Source organism: Chiloscyllium punctatum, chromosome 48 (assembly GCF_047496795.1).
Source record: "Chiloscyllium punctatum isolate Juve2018m chromosome 48, sChiPun1.3, whole genome shotgun sequence".
In the NCBI taxonomy this organism is placed as follows: Eukaryota; Metazoa; Chordata; class Chondrichthyes; order Orectolobiformes; family Hemiscylliidae; genus Chiloscyllium; species Chiloscyllium punctatum.
The window spans coordinates 60447983-60470834 of record NC_092786.1 but is presented as its reverse complement, the minus strand read 5'-3'; the positions used below and the strand labels follow the sequence as shown (position 1 = coordinate 60470834).

The 22852-nt window shown below is 42.2% G+C and overlaps 1 protein-coding gene across 4 annotated transcripts in view; it reads left to right on the top strand.

Moving 5' to 3' along the window:
* Positions 1–22852, top strand: part of slc24a1 (solute carrier family 24 member 1) — a 50210-nt gene that overhangs the window by 5735 nt on the left and 21623 nt on the right. Inside the window, exons 2-5 of one of the 4 annotated variants that reach the window (XM_072565395.1) lie at positions 557–640; positions 7500–7553; positions 12277–12385; positions 20953–21039. In XM_072565395.1, coding sequence (XP_072421496.1) covers positions 557–640; positions 7500–7553; positions 12277–12385; positions 20953–21039 — 334 coding nt within the window. The remainder of the gene's footprint in view (positions 1–556; positions 641–7499; positions 7554–12276; positions 12386–20952; positions 21040–22852) is intronic. The other 3 variants (XM_072565396.1, XM_072565398.1, XM_072565397.1) reach the window with 3 other exon arrangements.

The window sequence follows — 22852 nt, the reverse complement described above, 5'->3', positions numbered from 1 at the left end:
TTCACCCACAGACTGATCACTGTTTCAGCAATGTCAAGGACTTCAATAAGACTGTCTGGAAGAGCTGTATAAAGATAAGGAACAAATATTATTATGGAGTGAGTTGTGTAGACCGGGAAACAGTTCAACCACCCTGGAGAGAGATGAACACTGCCGATTTGGTCAACTTCAACAGCAGCTCGTGTTTCTACCCAAACCCCTCATCTTTAACTATTATAGTTAGCTCTTGTTAAAGTCTGCAATCAATTAAAATATTGAATCAGATTCCCATCAAGTGCACAGCATTGTAAGGATGTTAAAGGCAACACACGGCATTTCCCCTGAACCACAGGTGAAGGATAATGTGGGCTTAATGAGGGGACATTTTCCAACATTCAGTTAGTGAACATTACAATCCCATGGCAGGTTAGTGATAAGTAACGCAGCTAGTGGACATTCTGTGTTTTGCATATATTCTACAAAACATACTCTTATTCGGCATGACCAGGTGTTTGATGACAACGCAGTACATAAGGGAAATGTGCTTATCTACTCATCCCATCTGCTGTTTTCACAGGGCAAGGGGAGCCTATCGGAGAAGCAATCTCTCCCAAACAGCCCAGCAGAGCCCAACACCACCCAGCACCTGAAGCAGGTACAGGTAGAGATGGACACATCATGGCAAAGGCTAATACTGATAAGAGTGCTGAGTGGGCCAGCATGCTGGGAAGGAAAAGACAATGGTAGTGGTGTTTGATAAAGGCTGGATGATACTTGATAGAGTATCAGCTTGACCTGTTCATTTATCAAAGGTTGCAGACCTTAGTGGCTATGGTTTCAGACTGTGTGGTGTGGAAGTTAATGGTCTTGCTTTCAAATGGAGATTAGTAAAGAATGCCAGTGGTATTGACTCATTCCCCTGAACATTGCTAAAAGGAGACATGAAGTTGAAACCATTTATCTTACACCCAACAGGACTCTGAGGAAAGAAACTAGACATAGAAACTAATTGATACAGCATGAGAAGAAGATGCTGATTGGTTGGTCCGTTGTTGGCATGGAGATGCAGCAAAACAGTTAACTGTAAAACTGATTTCTCAGACTAAACAGGTCGATTCTGATTGGTTGGGGGTTGCCATGGAGATGCATATTGGCAGCCTCCAAGACTCCTTTCCCAATGAAAATGTTGAAATGTATGTTCAAACTCTTTCCCAGAAGTTTGTTGACCTGAATTTAAACGGAGCAGTAATTCAGCAGCACGATGTCCCACTGAAATCCTACAGGTCTGGGATGTTTCATTGCTGCCTTCTGTTGATGATGCATCAACAAAAATGGTACTGACAGTTGAAGTCATGTTTCTGCAATGTACAACTACACAGGGATATCGTTTCTGAGTTCTTTTGCTCCTGTAACAGTACCTTGGATACACAAATTCCAAGGTGCAGTGTCGAGAAATAGTTGCTGGAAAATTGCAGTTTAGGTATTTCAGGACCTCCGTTTGCCTACTCCCCACAGAAATTGGGCATTAACAGCAGATCCCCCAATAATAGAAGGAATGTGTACATAGTTGCAACACCTTCATGAGTGATATTAAATGTGATCAGAAAACATTGAGCCCCTGGTGAGCTGTATGTATTTTAATTGCAGGTGCAGACAGCTAATCTTCAGTTGGCGACATAGCCTTCCTCTGCCAGTTAGGAAAAGGTGAACTGGGATCACCTCAGAATTTATTTCAGGTGATCCAGGCCCTCGGTTGTGCAGAAATATTTGTTGTCTCAAAGTAGCACAATTAAAGTGGACGCATTGTACGATTATGACACGAGTGTGATTAGCAGAAGGAAAATCTTCGTCATGAATCGGAGAACTCACTGGCAGAATTTGGTGACCAACCCTGTCACTCCCTCTGCCCATTTCGGTTACAGTGTTCCTTCACTTTCAGCTTCTCCCTCTTCTATTTTCACAGTGATAACTTTCCCCGCGTCTTTTTATACATCGCAGGTCAGAATTGTATAATTCTACAGCATTCCCTAGATTTGTTTAATTCCACTTCTACAAACTAGGCAAATAACTAAAGTATGTCTTTAGCACTCCTATACCTGATCAGTGAGGACCCCAGTGGATCCGTGTGTCCCATTGTGTCTGTCGTCTCTAATCATGTGGGTCACATATTCGGCAGCCATTTGGAACTAAATAGCTAACATCTCCAAGGAGGCAACCACTCTACCTTTACTTTCAAAATTGGAAACAGTGAGAACTGTAGATGCTGGAGAGTCAGAGTGGGTAAAGAGTGGAGCTGGAAAATACACTGTAGTCCAGCAGCATCAGAGGAGAAGGGGAGTCGCCGTTTCAGGGATTGATGAAAGGTTCCGACCTGAAACGTCGACTCCCCTTCTCCTCTGATGCTGATTTATTGTCAGAACTGCCTTCAAAATCTCTGATGTGCTAAAGCACTGCACTAGAGTTTTCTTTTATCATGTTGGTTGACAAATCGCAATAGCGCACTATTTACTGCACTATTGGAGGTGCTGTCTTTCCAATGACAAGTTAAACCACGGTCCAAATTGCCCTTTCAAGGTGACATTAAAGATTTAAACAAGAGAAGGGGAGTTATTCACAGCATCCTGACCAACATTTGTTCACAAACATAAATTGTCTAGTATTTTTTCATTGCTGTTTGTGGGATTTTGTTGTGTACAAACAGGCACTTGCGTATACATCTTTACAACAATGACCTGAAAAACACTGAATTGGCTGTAAATTGCTTGATACATCCTGAGGTCAGGAATGCGGCTACAGAAATGCAAATCCTCCTTTGCACTTTTCATTCACTGATTGCAGTTTGTATTTATCCAGAAAGTTATTAAGTGTAGATTAAAACAATACTCTAGAACTTTCTCCTACGATCAGTTGCTTGAAGTTTTCTGTAAGTGTAATATTCCAATACCAATGAAAGTACATTTGATTTAAATGTTGTTTCACTTGTACTTCTGTTTAATGTTGACCTTTTGGGATATTTGCTTAAGCATCCTTTATAAAACCATTATCAATGTCGTCATGAAAATTTCCTCTGGCTACGCCTGACTGGATAACCAATCACAGAGAACCTTCATGAAGGCATTAACAGTGTCATTTCACAGAGTGATGGAAGGCATTCTATCTTCTTTGCTTAATTCAAAGATGTTTTGAGGAAATATGGTGTAATTCTTTATCTCATGGTCTGAATTATTCAAAGCAAATCCTGATGATAATTTTCTTGTCCTTTACATTTATGCTGATGTCAGACCCTCCCTGCAGTATCTATGTTTTTCTCATACTCCACGTGACTGTTCATCTATTCTGCATCATTTATACGGAAACATTTATAATTTCCCTGGGGAATACACAACATTGAACCTTAGAGATAGTGCATCAAAAGTTGACTCAGTTGATTCCTGAAATGAGAGATTGAGGACACCTATACTGTCTGGCACCTAGAGCCATACAGATAATTGGGATGAGGGAATCATTAAAATATAAGATTCAGAGAAGCCTTGACAGGGCAGATGCTGAACGGTTATTTGCCCTGCCAGGGGAAGTATTTGACTAAGGGTCATTGTTTCAGGATAAAGTGTTAACCATTTAGGATTGAGACATGGAATACTTTCTTCACTTGGAAGGTTTTGTATCTGGAAATCTCTGAGTTAGAGGGCTCTGGATGATCAGTATATTCAAGACTGAGATTCAACATTTATTCTATTTCTGGGGAATTAATGGATGCAGAATTAGAGTAGGAAAGTGGGTTTGAAGAGGTTGGAGGACCATTATGGCCAACTCCTGCTCCTACTTCCTGTGTTCAGCAACTGTGAAATATCGTTTTGGCTGTGCATTTGTGGGGATTGAATGCCAGATTTCCCACTAGTTTGACAATTGTTTCTTGTATCTCCAATTTTACAAAGTACAAATCTGAATATCTTTGTGTGTTTATTAGCTTCAAACAGTTTTATCTGCTCCATGTATCAGCTGGACAGTTACTCAGTGTTAGGGTTTAGTTCTGTTTGTAGCTCATTGGTACAACACTGTATATAGAGAGATATATTCTCTCCAGCCCTAGTTCCATATGAATAGAAGGTTAGTGGATAAGGTACGTAGCCTGCTACATGCGAGTGAAAATTAACAAGTTAGTAGACTTCCGCCTCACTAACTGCTATGTTTCAAATGCCATTGAGCAGGGTCAGCACCTTCAGACAGACAGAGAGAGAGGGGAGGAAGAGAGGGAGAGAGAGTGGGTCAGTGACTGTATAATGGGCAGAGCAGACCAATGTGAGAAGGGCAGCAACAGTGGGGTAGAGTGCTTTCAGGATTGTTCCTTAGAGCAGCACATTGCAGAATCCACCTAGGAGCAGACTGTTTTAGATCTAGCACATGTTGTGAGACAGGATTCATAAGAGATCTTGTAGTTAAGCATCCTCTCAGGGTTAACAATCACAACTTGGTGAAGATTCTGGGGGCAGGAGAGTTAGAGACCAGGAATGCTGTAAACAATATCCAATATCACCAGGCCATTTGTAAATTCTCCCAAAAGGAAGATCACCTACTCCCATTTCCAGAAAAAGAACACTCATTAAAATCTGTTGGCTTTGGCAAGGCCATATGTTGCGGCAGTTCCTGAATTTTATTGGCCACATCCTAGAATGTGATCCTATTGGCCAGGTGTCAATGGCAAAATGTATTCCCTTTGCAACAAGTGGTGTTAAATTGAAAGCTTTACCCCTAATGGGAGAGACCAAGAAACTACCCACCTTCTTCCACCTGACCCTGACTCACAACATTTCCAAATGCCCAGCTGAAGGTTTCCACCTCAAGAATAGACCACCCCAACCCCTTCCCAGAAAGAAAGGTTTTTCTTTGTCAATATTTTTAATCAGCCTGTTCAAAGATATTATTACAGGTGGGGCTTGAATCCAGGCCTCCTGACTTAGAGTCCTAGAGTCATATAGGATGGAAACAGTCTCTTCAGTCCAACCAGTTCAAGTGAAACATAATCCCAAACTAAACTAGTCCCACTGCATGCTTCTAGTCCATATCGCTCCAAACCTTTCCTAGTCATACTCTGTGTAAAAACATTGCCTCTTATGTCTTTTTTCAGTCTCTCACCTCTCACCTTAAAAATGTGCCCCTAGTCATGAAATCCCCCATCCAAGGGAAAAGACAACTATCATTAACTCTATCTATACCTCTCATTATTTCATAAACTTTTATCAGGTCACCTCTTGACCTCCTACGCTCCAGTGAAAAAAAGTTCCAGTCTATCCAACTTTTCTTTATATCTCAAAACTTCCATACACGGCAACATCCTGGTAGATCTCTTCTGAACCCTCTCCAGCTTAATAATATCCTTCCTATAACAGGGCAACCAGAACTGGACACAGTATTCCAGCAAAGGACTCAGCAATGTCCTGTACAACTTCAACATGACTTCTCAACTCTTATATTCAAAAGACTGAGCAATGAAGACAAGAATACTAAATACCTTTTTAACCACCCTGCCTATACGTGACACAAACTTCAAAGAATTATGTTCCTGCACCCTTAGGTTCCTCTGTTCTGTAACACTACCCAAGGCCCTACCATTAACTGCATAAGTCCCACCCTTGTTTGTTGTAACAAAATGTAATATCTCCCATTTATCCAGATTGAACACCATCTGGCATTTTTCAGCCCATTAATCTATTTGATCAAGGTCCATTAGTAATCCTAGAAAACCTTCTCCATTGTCACTATGCCACCAGTTTTGGTGTCACCTGCTAATTCATGTCTTCTGTATTCTCATCCAAATCATTTCTATTAATTGTGGGGGGTTCTTTTTAAAAGATATTCATGGTCGGTGGTGGAGCTCATTAACTAACCCTCAGTAGTGACAGTGTTGCTCTGTTTGGGCAGCCCCATCCCCACTACAGTTGATGTGGGGATAGAGATTTACCAAAATCCATGAAGGGAGAGACAAACCCTCCTCCCTCTGTCTGTCTGTGTACCTGTCTGTCTGTCTGTTTATCTGTCTGTTTGTCTGTCTGTGTCTCTCCTTCCTGAGACTAGGAGCTGAAGGCCCAGCTCAGAGTGAAGAGATGACACTGTAGTACTAATAAATGAGGAATTTCTTCAGCCAGAGAGTAGTAAATCCGTGGGACTCATGGCAACAGAAGGGTGTGGAGGCTAAGTCATGGAATGCATTTAAGTCAGAGATAGATAAGCTCTTGATTAGTAAAGGGATCAAGAAGTATTGGGAGAGTGGGATTGAGAAACTTATCAGCCTTGATCAAATGGTGGAGCAGACTTGATGGGCTGAATGGCCTAATTCTGGCCCTATGTCTTATGATCTCATGGTTCCCCTAGCACTTTCCCTCTTCCCTTCTCTCCCTTTTCTCTGTTTATTCATGAGATGTGAGTGTTGCTGGCTGGGCCAGCATTTATTACCCATCCCTAGTTGCCCCTTGAGAAGGTGGGGGTGCTCTGCCTTCTTGAACTGCTGCAGTCCCTGTGCTGTAGGTAGACTCACAATGCACTTAGGGATGGAATTCCAGGATTTTGACCCTGTGATAGTATAGGAATAGCAATATATTTCCAAGTCAGGATGGTGAGTAGTTTGGAAGGGAATTTTCAGGGGCTGGTGTTTTCATGCATCTGCTACCCTTGTCCTTTTAGATGGAAGTGGTTGTGGGTTTGGAAGGTGCTGTCTAAAGGTGCCTTGATGAATTTCTGCAGTGCATCTTGTAGATGGTACAAGATAGTACATCTGTGGATGTGAAGCCAATCAAGTGAGTAGCTTTGTCCTGGATGGTGTCAAGCTCCTTGATATTGTTGGAGCTGCACCCATCCCGAGCAAGTTGGGAGTATTCCATCACCCTCCTAATTTGTGCCTTGTAGATGGTGGGACATGCTTTGGTGAGTCAGGAGGTAAGTTACTCGCTGATCTGCTTCTGTAGCCACAGTATTTATATGGCAGGCCTAGTTCATAATGTTTCCAACATGGTTCTAGTTATATCCACTTGGACTAGCCATGTTTAGCTGCACTGTGGTGTGGGTTCACTCATGAACACAGATTCTGATAAACACTGTACCGAGGATCTGACATTCTTCAGTCATCGACTGCGTGGACAGGGGGATCTCTACAGGAATTGGTGTGCAGTCTCTCTCTGTCTTGACTAACACCACCCTCAATATTACAAAACAGACTTTAGAAGCAGAAGTACAAGGAGTGTATTGCCCTCCCCCCCCCCACCTCCAGTTGACCACCCAAGAAGCCCTGTGGGCATAGTGTTAGTCTTGGAGGGTTATGGAGAGTTATGGAGAAAGGGACACTTTGAATCAAGAGCTTGATAGGGAGGACAGCATTCACTGACACTTGACGTGAAGCTGAGAGAAATGGTGACCTGATCTGTCCTGAGGCACAAGCAGCTCGCTCTCATTCAATACTTTCTTCTGTTAATCATGTTAACTATCCCAATGATCAATCATTTCCCATTTCTTTTGCTTACATGATGAAGAATATTGATTCTGAAAGCAAAGAAGAAGAAAAGGAAGAAAACAACAGACTTAAGGTAAAAATTTAAACCACCAAAGACTCAAATCTTTGACGAAGGGCATGAGTGAAACCAGGGATTTGGGCAAGAGATTGTGATTTGTCAATAACTTTGAAAGACGTAGGGAGAGATTTCTGGATATTTGTGGTTATAAAGTTACAATCCAGCCAAAGACACAATTGCCAATCTTTATAGAGATGAGTTTTCAGTTCCAATTAATCTGTTTCACCCTGTTCCAAAGTGTTTTCAAAGTGCAGTGACGTCAGGCAAAGAGCTGACATGAACCATTGCCCAAAGTGTTCCACTGTACTCACATGGAGGGTGAAGAGAAGCAGAGAGAGTGAACAGTGAGATTGACCCAGAGAATCTTACACATTTTGTATGGAGTGGTCATAGAGCGAATCTGATATAGGTGTAGAAATTCTTACTATGTACAACAACAAGCCATATTGATGCAGCACCTTTCACATAATAATACAGACCTAATATTAATACATAGTCAAAATTTGACATTGAGTCACACAAGGACCAGTAGCCAAAATCTTGGTCAAAGAGGTAAGTTTTAAACAGTGTCATAAGGAAGGAAAAGAAGCAGAGAGTGGGGGAACTTTATGAGGTAATTTCAATGGTGAACTATTTAAAATCCAGGATGTACAAGAGGGCAGAACGAGAGAAATGCAAAGAATTATTCAGGAGAAATATTCATGACTGCTATTAAATGCTGAGTATGAATGAAAATGAATATGGATGCTATGCAATGGCAGATGGTTCAGAAAATAATTCATATCTCAAAAGAACAATTAGTCGCAGTAAGGAAGAAGGATTCTAAGAAGGGGAAAAAGTAACCTTGGTTAACCAACGAAGATACAGATAACATCAGATTAAAATTTAAAAAAACATACAATTTGTTCAAAATTATTAGGAAGCCACAGGATTGGGATAATTTTATAAAACCAACAAAAGATGACAAAACAGAGGGAGAAAGTAAAGTTTGAAGGTAAACTAGTAAATATGATCAAAACAGACAGCAAGAACATCTTTAAATATATAAAAAAAGAAGAGAGTCACCAAAGTGAACATAAGCCCCTTACAGAATGAACCTGGGGAACTAATTCTGGGGCATCAGAAAATGACAGAGGAGTTCAACAAATACCTTCTATCAGTCTTCACAGGGGAATACAATAGCATTTCAAAAATAATCAAGGGGCAAAAGGGGAGAGGAAATAAAAACAATAATCACTGGAACAAAAAGTGCCAGGGAAACTAATAGGGCTGAGACATGATGGGATGCATCCTGGGATATTAAAGGAAGTAACTGGAGAGATAGTGGATGCACTGGGAGTAATTTTCCAAGAATCCTTAGATTCTGGAACAGTGCCAGAGGATTAGAGAATTGTCAATGTAATACCTTTACTTAAAAAGGGAAGGAGACCAAAAACAGGAAACTGTAGGGGTTCTGAGGAAAGGTCATTTGACCCAAAACATTAACTCTGATTTCTGTCCATAGATTCTGCCAGACCTGCTGAGCTTTTCCAGCAATTCCTGTTTTTGAAACTGTAGGCCAGTTAGCTTAACATCTGTAATTGGGCAAGTGTTAGAATCTATTATAAAGAATGTAACAGCAGAGCTTTTAGAAATACATAATGTAATCAAACTGAGTCAGCATAGCTTCATGAGGGGAAATTGTAGCTGTCACATTTATGATAGTTCTTTCACAGAAAACCAGTATCATATGTTTGGATTTCTAAAAGGTGTTCAATAAGGTACCATCAAATAAGAATAGTTGTTGTGGGCAATATATTAGCATGGAGAGAGAATTCACTAACTAATAGAAGATAGAGAGTTTGACTAAGGGGGCATTTTCAGGTTGGCAACCTGTAATTTGTGGTGTACCACAGGGATCAGTGCTGGCACCACAATATATATTACTGATTTGGATGAGAGAAGTGAATGTACTATGACCAGGTTTGCAGGTGGCACAAAAAGGAAGGCAAATGGTGAGGATATACTGGGAGATACAGGCAAGTTAAGCAACTGAGCCAAAACTTGGCAGATGGAACATAATGTGTAACAATGCGAGGTGACACTCTTTGGCAGGAAAAATACAGGAACTAAATATTGTTTAAATTGCGAACAACTGCCGAAAACTGCAGCATAGGAGGATCTGGGGGGGCTTCATGCATAAATCACAAGAAGCTAGTATCCAAGCTCAGCAGGTAGTAGGCAAATTAAATAGAATCTAGAATAGAGTGGTGCTGGAAAAGCACAGCAGGTCAGGCAGTATCCAAGGAGCAGGAAAATCGATGTTTCGGGCAAAAGCCCTTCATCAGGAATAGAGGCAGGGTGTCTGCAGAGTGGAGAGACAAATGAGAGGGGGGACTCTCCACTCCACTTTCCACTCTACAGGCTTCCTGCCTCTATTCCTGATGAAGGGCTTTTGCCCGAATCGTCGATTTTCCTGCTTCTCGGATGCTGCCTGACCTGCTGTGCTTTTCCAGCACCACTCTAATCTAGACTCTGGTTTCCAGCATCTGCAGTCATTGTTTTTACCAAAGTAAATAGAATGTTGGTCTTTATTTCAAAGGGAGTGAACAATTAAAATAGGGAAGTTTTGCTAAAACTATACTAGGCACTAGTTAGACACATCTGGAATGCTGTGAACGGTTTTAATCCCCTTGTCTAAGGAAAGATATATTGGCTCTGGAGGTAGTCCAGAGAAGGATCACTTGGCTGATCCAAGGTATGGAGGGATTGTTTTATGAGGAGAGGGTGAATAGGTTGGGTTTAGAAAAATGAGAGGAGATCTTACAGAACACACAGAACATAGAAAAGTACAGCACAGAACATGTCCTTTGGCCCACAATGTTGTGCCAAGGTTTAATTCTAATGTAAATAAAATAACCTAACCTACCCACCCCTCAATTCACTGCTCTCCATGTGCATGTCCAGCAGTCGCTTAAGTGTCCCCAATGACTCTGCTTCCACCACCACCGCAGAAACGCATTCCATGCATTCACAACACTTTGCATAAAGAACCTTCCTCTGACGTTTCCTTTATACCTTCCTCCTAATATCTTAAAACTATGACTTCTTGTACCAGTCAATCCTGCCCTGGGGAAAAGTCTCTGGCTATTGACCCTATCTATTCCTCTCATTACCTTGTACACCTCGATCAGGTCTCCTCTCTTCCTCCTTCTCTCCAGAGAGAAAAGTCCGAGCTTATTCAACCTTTCTTCATAAGGCAAGCCCTCCAGTCCAGGCAGCATCCTGGTAAACCTCCATTGCACCCTCTCCAAAGCCTCTGTATCTTTCCTATAGTAGGGCAACCAGAACTGGACACAATATTCCAAGTGTGGTCTCACCAGTGACTTGTAGAGCTGCAGCAAAACCTCACAGCTCTTAAACCTGATCTCCCTGTTAATGAAAGCCAAAACACCATATGCTTTCTTAACAACCCTATCCAATTGGGTGGCAACTTTGAGGGATCCATGTACTTGCACACCCAGATCCCTCTGTTCCTCCACACTGCCAAGAATCCTGTCTTTAATCCTATATTCAGCTTTCGAGTTCAACCTTCCAAAATGCATCACTTCGCATTTATCTAGGTTGAACTCCATCTGCCATTTCTCAGCCCAGCTCTGCGTCCTCTCTGTGTCGCGCTGCAGCCTGCAGTAGCCCTTGAAACTATCGACGACACCTCCAACCTTTGTGTCATCTGCAAATTTACTAACCCACCCCTCAACCTCTTCATCCAAGTCATTTATAAAAACTACAAAGAGCAGAGGCCCAAGTACAGAGCCCTGTGGGACCCCACTCAACACTGACCTTCAGGCAGAATACTTTCCATCTACAACCACTCTTTGCCTTCTGTCAGCCAACCAATTCTGAATCAAGAGCCAAATCTCCCTGAATCCCATACTTCCTGACTTTATGAATGAGCCTACCATGGGAAACCCTATCAAATGCCTTGTTGAAATCCATATACACCACATCCACTGTTTGACCTTCATTGACCTGTCTCACCACCTCCTCATAGAACTCCAGAAGATTTGTGAGGCATGACCTGCCCCTCACAAAGTCATGCTGACTGCCTTTAATCACACTATGCTTTGCCAAATAATCATAAATCCTATCCCTCAGAATTCTTTCCAAAGCTTTCCTGACCACAGATGTAAGACAGACTGGTCTGTAATTGCCAGGGATTTCCCTATTCCCCTTCTTGAAAAGAGGAACAACATTCGCCTCCTTCCAATCCTCCGGTACGACTCCTGTGGAGAGTGAGAAAGCAAATATCCTCGCCAGCGGCTTAGCAACCTCCTTTCTCACTTCCCAGACATGATTCTTAGGGGGCTTGACAGGGTTGATGTGGAAAAGTTGTTTCCCTGGGAGTAAACAGCACTAAAGGAGATAACCTCAGAATAAGGGGCCATATAATTAAGACAGAGATGAAGAGGAATGTCTTCTTTCAGAAGGTGGTTTATCTCAGAGGGCTATCGAGTCTGGGTCATTGAGTATATTTAAGGCTGAGAAATAGATTTTTAATCAGTGAGGGAATGAAGAGTTTTGGGAAAGGGCAGGTAAGTGGAGTTGAGGACTATCTGCTCTTATATCTATGGTCTCATACGGAATTCCTATTGAACGTTTTCCTTGAATTTGAAACAATTACTTATGAACAGGCTTCTGCAACCTATGGTGTAAATTGCATGCAATATGTTGCTGTATTTTCTTGTTTAATGTTTAGCCCAAAGCGATTCTAACTCGAGGAAGTAGCACACCGTCACTACACAACAGCATGCTGCGGAACACTATCTTTCAGCTCATGATCAATACGCTGGATCCCTTGGCTGAAGGTAAATGACTGAAGCTTCTGTCTGCTACTCTCTGACAGCTGGTTACGTAGCAACTGAAGACTTCACCAAATTAGTTCATTCAGAGTGAGCGGAAAGTGGCATTGCCTTTGCTGAAAATGTTTCTGCAATTGTGAAGTACTCAGATGCAATGACTTCAACTCATGTTGATGTAACTCCATATCAAAAAATGAAGGGACAATAAATAACTTGTTTACCTCTGCAGCAAATTGAATCTAATTCTAAGTCAGGTTGATCTGCTGTTCATTTCAGTGAAACCCAATGTATCCAGCAGTCAGATTGGGACATTTTGTCTTTTTGAAGGTATCACATGACACTGTATAAAACATCTATTTCCTCAATCTTGAGCAAATACTGACTAGAACCAGTTTGGTTGGTGACAATCCCATTGATTTCATCCAATCAAGAACAACTTCCTTGCACAATCAAGATATAATTGAGCAGCATAAGCTACACTTCTTTGGAAACTACAATGGTATGAGGTGTGAGTTGGCTATGATAGAATGCGAAACATTAGTGAAAGGGTCAGTGGTGGACAGGCAACATGTGTACATGGGAGAACTGCAAAGATTTTTCATGCCTGACTTTCGCAGAAGTAAAACAGGAAAAGTGGCTTAACCATGACTTACAAAGGAAATTAGAGACAGTATTACATCCATGGAAATGACATACGGAGGAGTCCAGAACCAGGGGTCATAATCTAAGGTTACCAGATAAACCATTTAGGACTGAGATAAAGAGAAATTTCTTCACTCAGTGACTGATGAGCCTGCAGAATTCTTTATCACAGAAAGCAGTTGAGGCCAAACATTGTCTGATTTTAAGGAGCTGGTTGCAGCACATGGGGCTAAAGGGGTCAAAGAGTATTGGGGGGAAAGCAGGAACAGCGGACTGAGTCAGATGATCAGCCATGATTATATTGAATGGGAGAGCAGGCTCGAAGGGCTGAATGGCCTACTCCTGCATCTATTTTCTGTTTTGATCTTTCTTTGTGAAATAGGAGTTGCAATAACAAAATTGAATGATTTGCTAGTTTATCCAGATTCTGATAGGAAGATAATCTAGTATAAGATTTAATTCCATAACCCAGAACCAATGAGTAAGCAAGATCCATAATTTGCTACATTTAAGAGAGTGAAAGATCAGCTGAGTTAGAAAACTATGAAAATTTCAAAGATTCTTAATTGTTTTAGTCATAGAGTCATACAGTACGGAAACAGACCTTTCGATCCAACCAGTCCAAGCTAACGATAATCCTGTAGTCCCACCCACCTGCACTTGGCCCATATCCCTCCAAACATTTCTTAATACCTGTAAGAAATCTGGAAGTAAATCTAGAAATAAGCCTGACTCTCAGAGCAGCTGCAAGATCCATACTACTCTCAGTCCACCATTTTAATGAAATATTTGAGTGAAAAAATTTCTTCTGACTCTACTCTAAATTGTCATCCCCATATTCTAGACCGGCCAGTGTCCCAGGACTTCCTCGTCACACCCCTTAGAAATTTTGCATGTTGCAACGTGAACACCTTGCGAAAGGCCAGTGAGTATAAGTTCAACTGCCTCCTGACCTCTGCCTTGAATGAACAATGCATTATTAGCTAACCTTAAAAAAAACTTCAAATTCTTGACAAAATGTTGACCTTTTATCTCAGTCATGTGTCAATCTCCTCTCTAGCTGTCAAACTGCCTCTGACCCCTAATCACTCTGAAGGATTATCAACTCTGTTTTTCAAAAATAGATAAGCAGAGATTTGAAGCTAAGCAGATAACTACAAGACACGACAGCTGACAATGTATCAAGCACAAATGGAAACCTGTATAACCTCCTTTCCATTCCATTATTATAAAACACATTTGACTGATCACTGTAACTGATCTAGTTACAAAACCATTGGTTATAACAATCTGCCTACACACAACCAATTAGAAAATAAGCAAATTCTTTATTATCCAATTGGAGATTTTGAACAGTCAAACACTTTCTCATCTAAACTCTTTGAATATCAAATAAACAGAGATGTTTTAAAAAACTCAGTTTTAATGCCTGGCTTGTAGCTTGTAGCTGGGGATCTTCCTGGTAGCTGAGAGCTGGAAATTAAGTTTTAATTTCTGAAACCCACATGACAGGCCAGGAGGGCTGGCAATGCTACATTGAGAAGACTTGAGCTAGGAGGTGACAGCAATATTTAACATAAACTATCTCCCAAATTCCTTAGCAGAATCCTCTCCATCTGACTTGGAACTGAGATGTATCAATCAGGAAGGGCCTGAGATCTCTGCTCTGTGCTGAGAACAGTCTTGAAGAAAGATCGTTGCCACCTGAAATGTTCATTCTGGTCCCCTTGCCAGATCTACTGAGTTTCCTGTGGATTTTTTGTTTTAGTTTCAGGTCTCCAGTATATGTGATATTTTGGTTTTGTTTGAACAGGGTTTAACTGGGTGTTCAAGTGAGATGTTGAGATTGATGGAAAAGGGTAATGAGTCAAGCTTTTGTTAATGATTGGTGCCTGGTGATCTGCTGGATACAGGGTTTAATGAGGATGGGATTAGATGCAGCAGGGTGTCCCACTCTCTTGACAAACAGCCTCCAAAACCCATCTGCTTTAAGCAAGAAAGCACGTTTTGGATTCTACAGCAGTTTTAAATATTTTGAGACATCCCAAAACAGCCAAAAATGGACTTGTGTGGTCACTGTTATTATGTAGGAAATAGTATGATCAATGACAGTAAAGTCCTGGAAGAATAATGTGGTAATGACCAAATTGTCTACTTTTATCAATGTTAATTTTGGAGGAATATTGGTCAAAGACACTAGAAAGACTTCCTCTGCTTTCCTTTGACTAGCACCATGGTCTGGTTCCAGCTTAGAGAGCCTTGGGGACAGAGTTCGTGTGTATATTTAAAACCTAGATAGATTGGCCGGGATTCAAGGGTCATGGGGTAGCTGCAGGAAAGTCAGATCAGCCATGATCCTACTGAATGGCATAGCAGGCTTGAAGGACCAAATGGCCTCCTCCTGTTCCTATTTCTTATGGTCTCAACAGAAAGATGTCTGTAAACACTACATCCAAAAATAATCTCCTTCTACAATAGTCTTGATCTTGTATTTAACTTTCCAGACAGGGGCTGGAATCCAGGACCATTTGGCTCAAAGGTGAGAGTTTAATCCATTGAGCCAAGGAGACGTCAGAGCTGAACAGTGAACGTTGGGTAAAGCTGTGGTCAGGGAGCAGGTGAGAAAGGAATAATAAGCAAGAGTACTGCACTGGGACTTGTTCTGCCTCTTCTACTTTATTTCCAGGGGTTCCTGATTAATATATGGAGCAGTGATTAGATAAAACAAAATCTCAAAACATGGCCATTGTGGCTGGGATATTTAAGGTAAAACCTAACATAATTCTAGCAGACCACAGGGCTGCTCTCTCATTAGACAGAGATGACTGCTGGTGGTTTAACTTGAGGGTCACTGTACTGTCAGTGGGAGGAGAGTTTGAGAAGGAGAATCCTTCATCATGACCTCAGTTGGTGCAAGAATTGAACTGAAACGGTTGGTGTTACTCTGCATCACAAACCAGCCATCCAGTCAATGTAGCTGAGAGAATGTTATTGATTGTACTGTCAAGACGAGAGTCACAGAGAGGTACAGCATGAAAACACACCCTTCGGTCTAACTCGTCCTACTGGTGGGAAAGTCTTGAGGAGATAACCTCAAAATCAGAGCCAGAACATTTAGGATAGAAATTCGGAAACATTCCTTCTCGTAATGATAGTGGGAAGCAGAATATTCTCCAGAAAAGGAGTAACCTCTAAAGCTCGGTGTTCTCATGAATTGTGAATGTGGCTGTGTAATCAGCATTTATGACATATTCCTATTAGAGAAGGTGATAGTGAGCTGCTTTATTGAACCACAGTGCCCTTAGGGAGGGAATTCCAGGATCTTGAGACAGGGCACTGATTTCGGAGTCTTAATCTGCCATTGGATTTGCAAGAATTTGCAGAGGGACAAACTGGACATTTCTCTCTAGGGATTTAAGACTCTTCTGCACATTGTCCAATGCACACATAAAGGCAGGTAACAATACAGCCTTCTAGACCATGAGCTTAGTGCTGGGTTTGAAGTCTTTGTTATCAAACACTTTGTTCTTAAGATGGCCAAAGGCAGCATTGGAACATTAGAGACAATGGATCTCAAACTAAAGCTTTCCCTCACAAGAAACTCATGGACCATTTTAATTGGATGGTCCTTCCCAGGAGTATGCTGGAAGGGCTGGATTTCAGTGTTTGAATTGCTGAGAGAGCTCAGGTGCTGATGAATGGGGCTGAAGTGAATGCCTTTGGCACTGATTAAGGTTGTTCAGAGGATGAGCAATTACAGTCAGGTATTGGCCTTAGAACCAGAGAAATGAGTGATCGGGACAGAAGGTATTGGAGCACCATGACATCAAGCCTGACCATGGAGCTGTGATGGCTCTCTGATCTCAAGCTGCTGCTACATGAATGAATTCATGTTCAAGTTCACATGATTCCTAGTTCTAGCTGTAATGGTAGATTCCACGCTTGTTTGCTATGGTTTGTGCTGCAGAGATTGTGTCAAGTGGGAATGTTAAGGTGAGAAAAGTCCAAGAATCTAATTGTACCACGAATAGCAGCATTCCATGATCAGCAATTCTGGGATCCATTTTCTTCTAGATCAGTGAAAACAGGAGGGAGAAATGAATCTTCTTTCCCTTTATAATGATGACTCTAAACCAACATTCACTGGAATCCACAAAGACTGAAGAAAATTCTCTGAAGGGGTTGAGGAACAATTTGTTATCAGAAAAGCGTTCAAGGGGAAGATATGACTTTAATTTGGATGAGAATTCAATCCGAAATTCAGTCACAGGGAGAATGGTGAATACAGTGAGTCATTTGGAGGTCCAGATGATGTGTTGTAACTTTATAATTCATTAATTTCCTGACTGATCGTTCACTTGAATCAGGAAAAGAATTTTACAGCAGCACAGAGGCACCATTATCATTGACTACAAACAGGCAGAAACTTTATCTCCGATGAATAGTTGATGTTACTTCGGTAAATGTTTTTAAAGCTAAGGTAGATAGATTTTTGAACAGCAAAGGAATTAAGGGTTATGGTAAGAGGTCGAGTAAGTGAAGCTGAGTCCACAAAAAGATCAGCCATGATCTTATTGAATGGCGGAGCGGGCTCAAGGGGCCAGACAGTCTACTCCTGCTCTTAGTCCTTATGTTCTTATGACACAAACACCAGGCCATGAATGTATCGTTAGAAATTCAATTTCATTGAACCCTTCCAGTGGGTCATTGGTTTTTTAATTGAGCATGAGAAATCCACTTGCCTTTTTTTGGAAAGTCCATGTCAGGATTTGTTACCAACTGGCAGACCCTCCAATGGAGGTGGGCACCTTGTCTGAAGGACTGCAGTGTCTGACAGAGTGGGTCACATGCTGCTTCCTTCATCTGAGTGTTTCTGTGTTAAGCAGGAGGGGCTCAGTGGCACTGACCATAAACAACCTCACACAGCCAGCCTGTTTTCCTTCAAGGCAGGCTCGCCTTTTTAAAGAGAAGTTGCATTAAAGAATCTTGCTGCAATTTAAATTATGGCAAAATAGTGAATACCAAGGAACTGCGAGGGTTCCAGGATGAGCTGAACTATAACTGGGAGGAGCTGGAAGAAGAGAGATGCTATGGCACTCTGGTTTGGATTTGGAGGTGGCAGGAAAGATCTGGATGAACCTGGAAGCAGTGCCATGAGAATCCTAATGGGTTCTCACGAATGAAGCAACTTCACATGACTTCCACAACCCTGCCCCACCAGCTCCTCATTCAGCGCAATGCACCTTCCATCAGACAGGCAGCACCAGTCACTTGCACTCTCACCCTATCTCACAGGCCACCTCATCACACTCTCACTCTCAGACCTCCACTGCCTGCACATACAGTACTTCCCTCTGCTCAGTACATCACAGAAACAATCACTGGCACTTCACCCTGTCTCCTGCAGGACTCAGTGTTTATCAGTCCTCAGGTCACTGAGATCATTGAGGGCAATGTTATGCCCCTGACACGCCCAACTCCCACCTCACCTGGTTCCTGCCATTTGAGATGTGATCTACCTCTTGGTTCCCACCCAATCATCTCCAAACTTCCTGCTTTCAAACAGATGTGATCTGGCATGGCAAAGAAGTGGCAGGGGACTGAGCAAGAAAGAGCACAGCTTTGAACAGGAGGCACAGATTTAGTGCTCCAAGCTCAGATACTGACAACACTCTGGGCCTTGCCGTCAATGTGCAGCTGGCATGAGCAGGCAGGAGCCTGCTTATGGGTAAAGGCTTGGCCATGGCATGTGATCAGTAAGGGTGAGGTGACAGACAGCTTGTGCTGTAGAAGCATCAAGGAGAGCACTCATGGTCATCCACACCAAGACACTGAGGACATTGCCCAGCCTCCTGTCACAGTCCTGGGCCAGGCATGAGGTTGTAATGGCAAGGGAAAACACACAGAGCTTGCCTTCCCTGACACCTCTCCCTCTGCATTGTCGAGCTCCAGCCCAAGAGGAATTGCTGCTGCTAGCCTAGCCCTAACCCTAACACTGACCCTAACCCCAACACTCGCCCTAATCTTAACCTTAACCCTAACACTGATCCTAACCCTGTTGCTCCAGTCCCAGAGGAACTGCCATCACACACCCTAACCACAACCTAACCTTAAACCTAACCCTGATCCAGGCCCTGACCTAACCCTAACCTTATCCTGATTCTAACCCTAACTTTAACCCTATTGTACCCTAACCTGACCTAACCTAACCCTGACACTGACCCAACTCTAACCCTAACTTTAACCCTAACCTAATCCTGACCCTAACCCTAACCTTACTTGCAGATACCTTGGAGAGGGCTGGTCACCAATAACTCTGCTCTCCCCAGGATGTGGGAACAGTCTCTGACAACTTCAGAAAGACAGCACAAATGTTTTCCAGAAACACTCCAAACTACTTACAGACAACAAGTCACAGAATTACTCCCATACTGAAGTAGGCCATTTGGCCCCATGATAGAAACTGCTGTCAAAACTGACCTTGTCAGTGATTGGGTGCATGTGGGGGTTGACTGGGAAACATCACACAGCTTCAGGCCTTGTCTTTCTGGGATGAGAACCACTCAAATCTGAGATCCCAACATCACAGAAGCCGGTTAGACCATGTGATGTCGGGATGGTGCACTCTCACAGTCAGTACACACTGAGAATCTCACTATAACACCATGTCACACTGTAACAAAGAGCAGTGCCCCAGAGAGCAGTGTCACATAACTGTATGAGAGAATATTCTTGAGAATGTTTGTGTGCATGAGTGCACTGTATGTGAATCTTTATGCATGGTCCCATGTGTATCTGTCTGTACACTTTCTGTAGCTACATGTATTTTGTGAATGGGGACATCTGTGTGCTGTGTCCCTGTGTGATGCTCTGTGTAAGGACTGAACTTTTCATTGAACATGGGAGCGTTTACAGGTGCTCAGTGTGAGACAGATTCCCACTGAGATTTTCTGGAGGTGGCCAACTGTAAATAAACTTGGTTTTGCTGAGAAATTCCTCCCCTTGGGGTTTGTTGAGAAATTCTCACCTTGATACAGACAGATGCAGTCTGTGTGTATAATGTGGGTAAAAGACTTTCCTTAATGTCTGTATGCTGATCTTTCCATACAGTGACTATGATTCGCCCAGGGCAGATAGTTTAACAGCAGGGATTCAGTGAAAATTCTCCAAAGTGGGAAGCAGTTTGAATCCAATTCTCTGGCCCTCACATGGAATCATTATGAATCAGAGATTATTGTGGAATACTGCAGGTTAAGTTCTAGTTAAGCTTTTGTTTCAGTAAGTGCAGGTTAGATCATTGTTCCTTGGTTTAATGTTACCCACAGATTTCCCTTTGAGAGGTTTATAGGGCAGGCATGGAGCAAATTCTTTCACCTTCATTGATCCAGTTAAGGGGATACATTACAACCCTGTCACTTCTCCAGTGCATTTAACTAATACTTTGGACTTGTTTGAATTCCCTAAGACCCTCCCCTGAACAAATGTTCATGACACTATCTGAATCATTGTATGATTCAACACAAAATGAGGCATTTCAGCCCATCCAGAAAATTGTCCTTTCACCATCCTTAGTTCAGACGTCCTGTTTAAAAGTAAAAGACATGCTGGCAAAGTTGTTTTGATTTGTTTGAATGGTGGAATCCCGGTGACAGGCCTTAGGACCACAAGGTGGAAGAGCCAACAATTGGCTTTTATTTGTCTCGTAGTGGAGGTCTCAATTTATCTGACAAAACTCTTCAAAACACTCTACACAGCTGTTCACACAGTATCCTCTGTGCAATATCTACATCTGTTGCATTCCTCCTTTCTGTGATTGTGCCCAGCGATTATGTAAAAATTTGGCGTCCTTCCTGCGGTTCAGAATAGTTGACCATTGTCACTCAAAATGATTCTAGAACCTTCTCCATCTGTAACATCTCTTTTGTTTGCAGTGAAGTTTAAGCAGAAGGCTGAAATAATGAACAGTATGGCAAAGGGCAAGGGAAGTTCAAAAGATCAACGAGGAAACAATATGAAAGGTGAGAGACAGACGATGAGAGATTCAAGGGTTGTGTTAAACCGGCTGGGAACCACACCTGAACCCATGCAGAAACATTCTGACTTGTTTCTGAAGTGTGTATTTGAACTTCATTCCTGAAACACAATCATGAACTGACACTTTGTCAGATCATTTCAAGTGACTCCCCCAAGGAACTGGTCAGTTTGACATTAACTTGTTTTGTATACTGTGGTTCTGAACTCTCCCCACTCACCAGTTGAATCATTAACAATTGCAATGACTCTGTAAACGATTGCTGGTTGGTTTTGCCAAAACATCAGAATCACGGAATTGCTACAATGCAGGAGGCCATTCAGCCCCATTGTATCTGCACCAGCTCTCTGAGCGTTTTGAATTAGTGCCAATTTCCTGCCACTTCCCAGAACCTATTTACATAATCATGTAATTCACTTTTGAATGCCTCAGTTGAACCATTTAATTCCCAGGCAATGCATTCCCAAACCCAAACTACTCACTGGGTGAATATACTTTTCTTCCATCACATTTGCTGCTTTTACAAAACAATTTGTCCTCAGAGACCCTCCAGCTGAGGGTTTATAAAACTGAGAAAACAGACTCATGTGGTCTTGATGTTATCACTAACTCTGATGCTTTGTACAGCCAGTTTGTTGCCCAGAAGCAGTTGGTGCTATTTGTGTTAGTGTTTCCCAGATGAGTAGTTACAATGATTAAAAGATTGACTAGATTGATGAAGGAGTGACACACAGCAAGGGAATATTTGAAATTAGAGCAAAACATTCCAGAATGAAAGCAGGATGTACATTTCACATAATGAGAAGTGGATATGTGAAATCCTCTCCATCAAATGGAAATATTGTGGAGTCAATGAAGCTTCCAAACCTGAGAGGAACAGTTCCTGGGTAAAGTTACCACAACAATATGAAGCTAAATACAGGTAAAGGAATTAAGGTTCAGATAATCCATTCATTTGGGGAACAGATTTGAGGAGCTGTGACTTGTACCTTCTCAAAGTGTACATTTCGGGGCAGACTTTCCGAGGTCATTGGACCTTTTTTCTGCTAAAATAAAATCAAAAATCAATTTTAATGCTTTCCAAAATTTCTAGCACATCAACTTCATCAATCTTGATCTGGTCAAGACTGTATCCCAGCTCCTCTAAATTTCCTTTCCTTGGTGAAAACCGAAGCAAAAAACTAATTTAGGGCTTCCCCTATCTGCTCAGACTGCACACACAAGTTCCCTCCACCATCCCTGATCGGCCCTACCTTCTCCCTGATCATTCTCTTATCCCTCGCTTATGAGTAAAATGCCTTTGGGTTCTCCTGATCCTTCTTGCCAAGCCTTTTTCGTGCCTCCTCCTGGCTCCCCTCAGTCCAATTCTGAGCTCCTTTCTAGCAAGCCTGTCATCCTCTAAAGCTGTGCCAGATCCTTGCTTTCTCCACCTTCTGTAAGCTGCCTTCTTCCTTTTGATGAGAAGTTCCTCTGTTCTCGTCATCCAAGGTTCCTTAATCTTACCCCTTCTTACCTGTCTCAGAGGAACAAATTTGTGCATCACTCGCAACAACTGCTCCTTAAATAGTCTCCACATGTCTGCTGTGCCCTTTCTGTGGAACAATTGCTCCCAGTCTGTATTTCCCAACTCCTGTCTGATAGCGCCATAATTTCCTTTTCCCCAATTAAATATCTCCCCTCGGTAACTGCTCCTTTCCCACTCCAAGGCTAAGCTAAATGTCAAGCAGTTGTGATCACTTTCACCGAAGTGCTCTCCCACTGTGAGATCTGACACCTGACCTGGCTCGTTGCTGAGCACC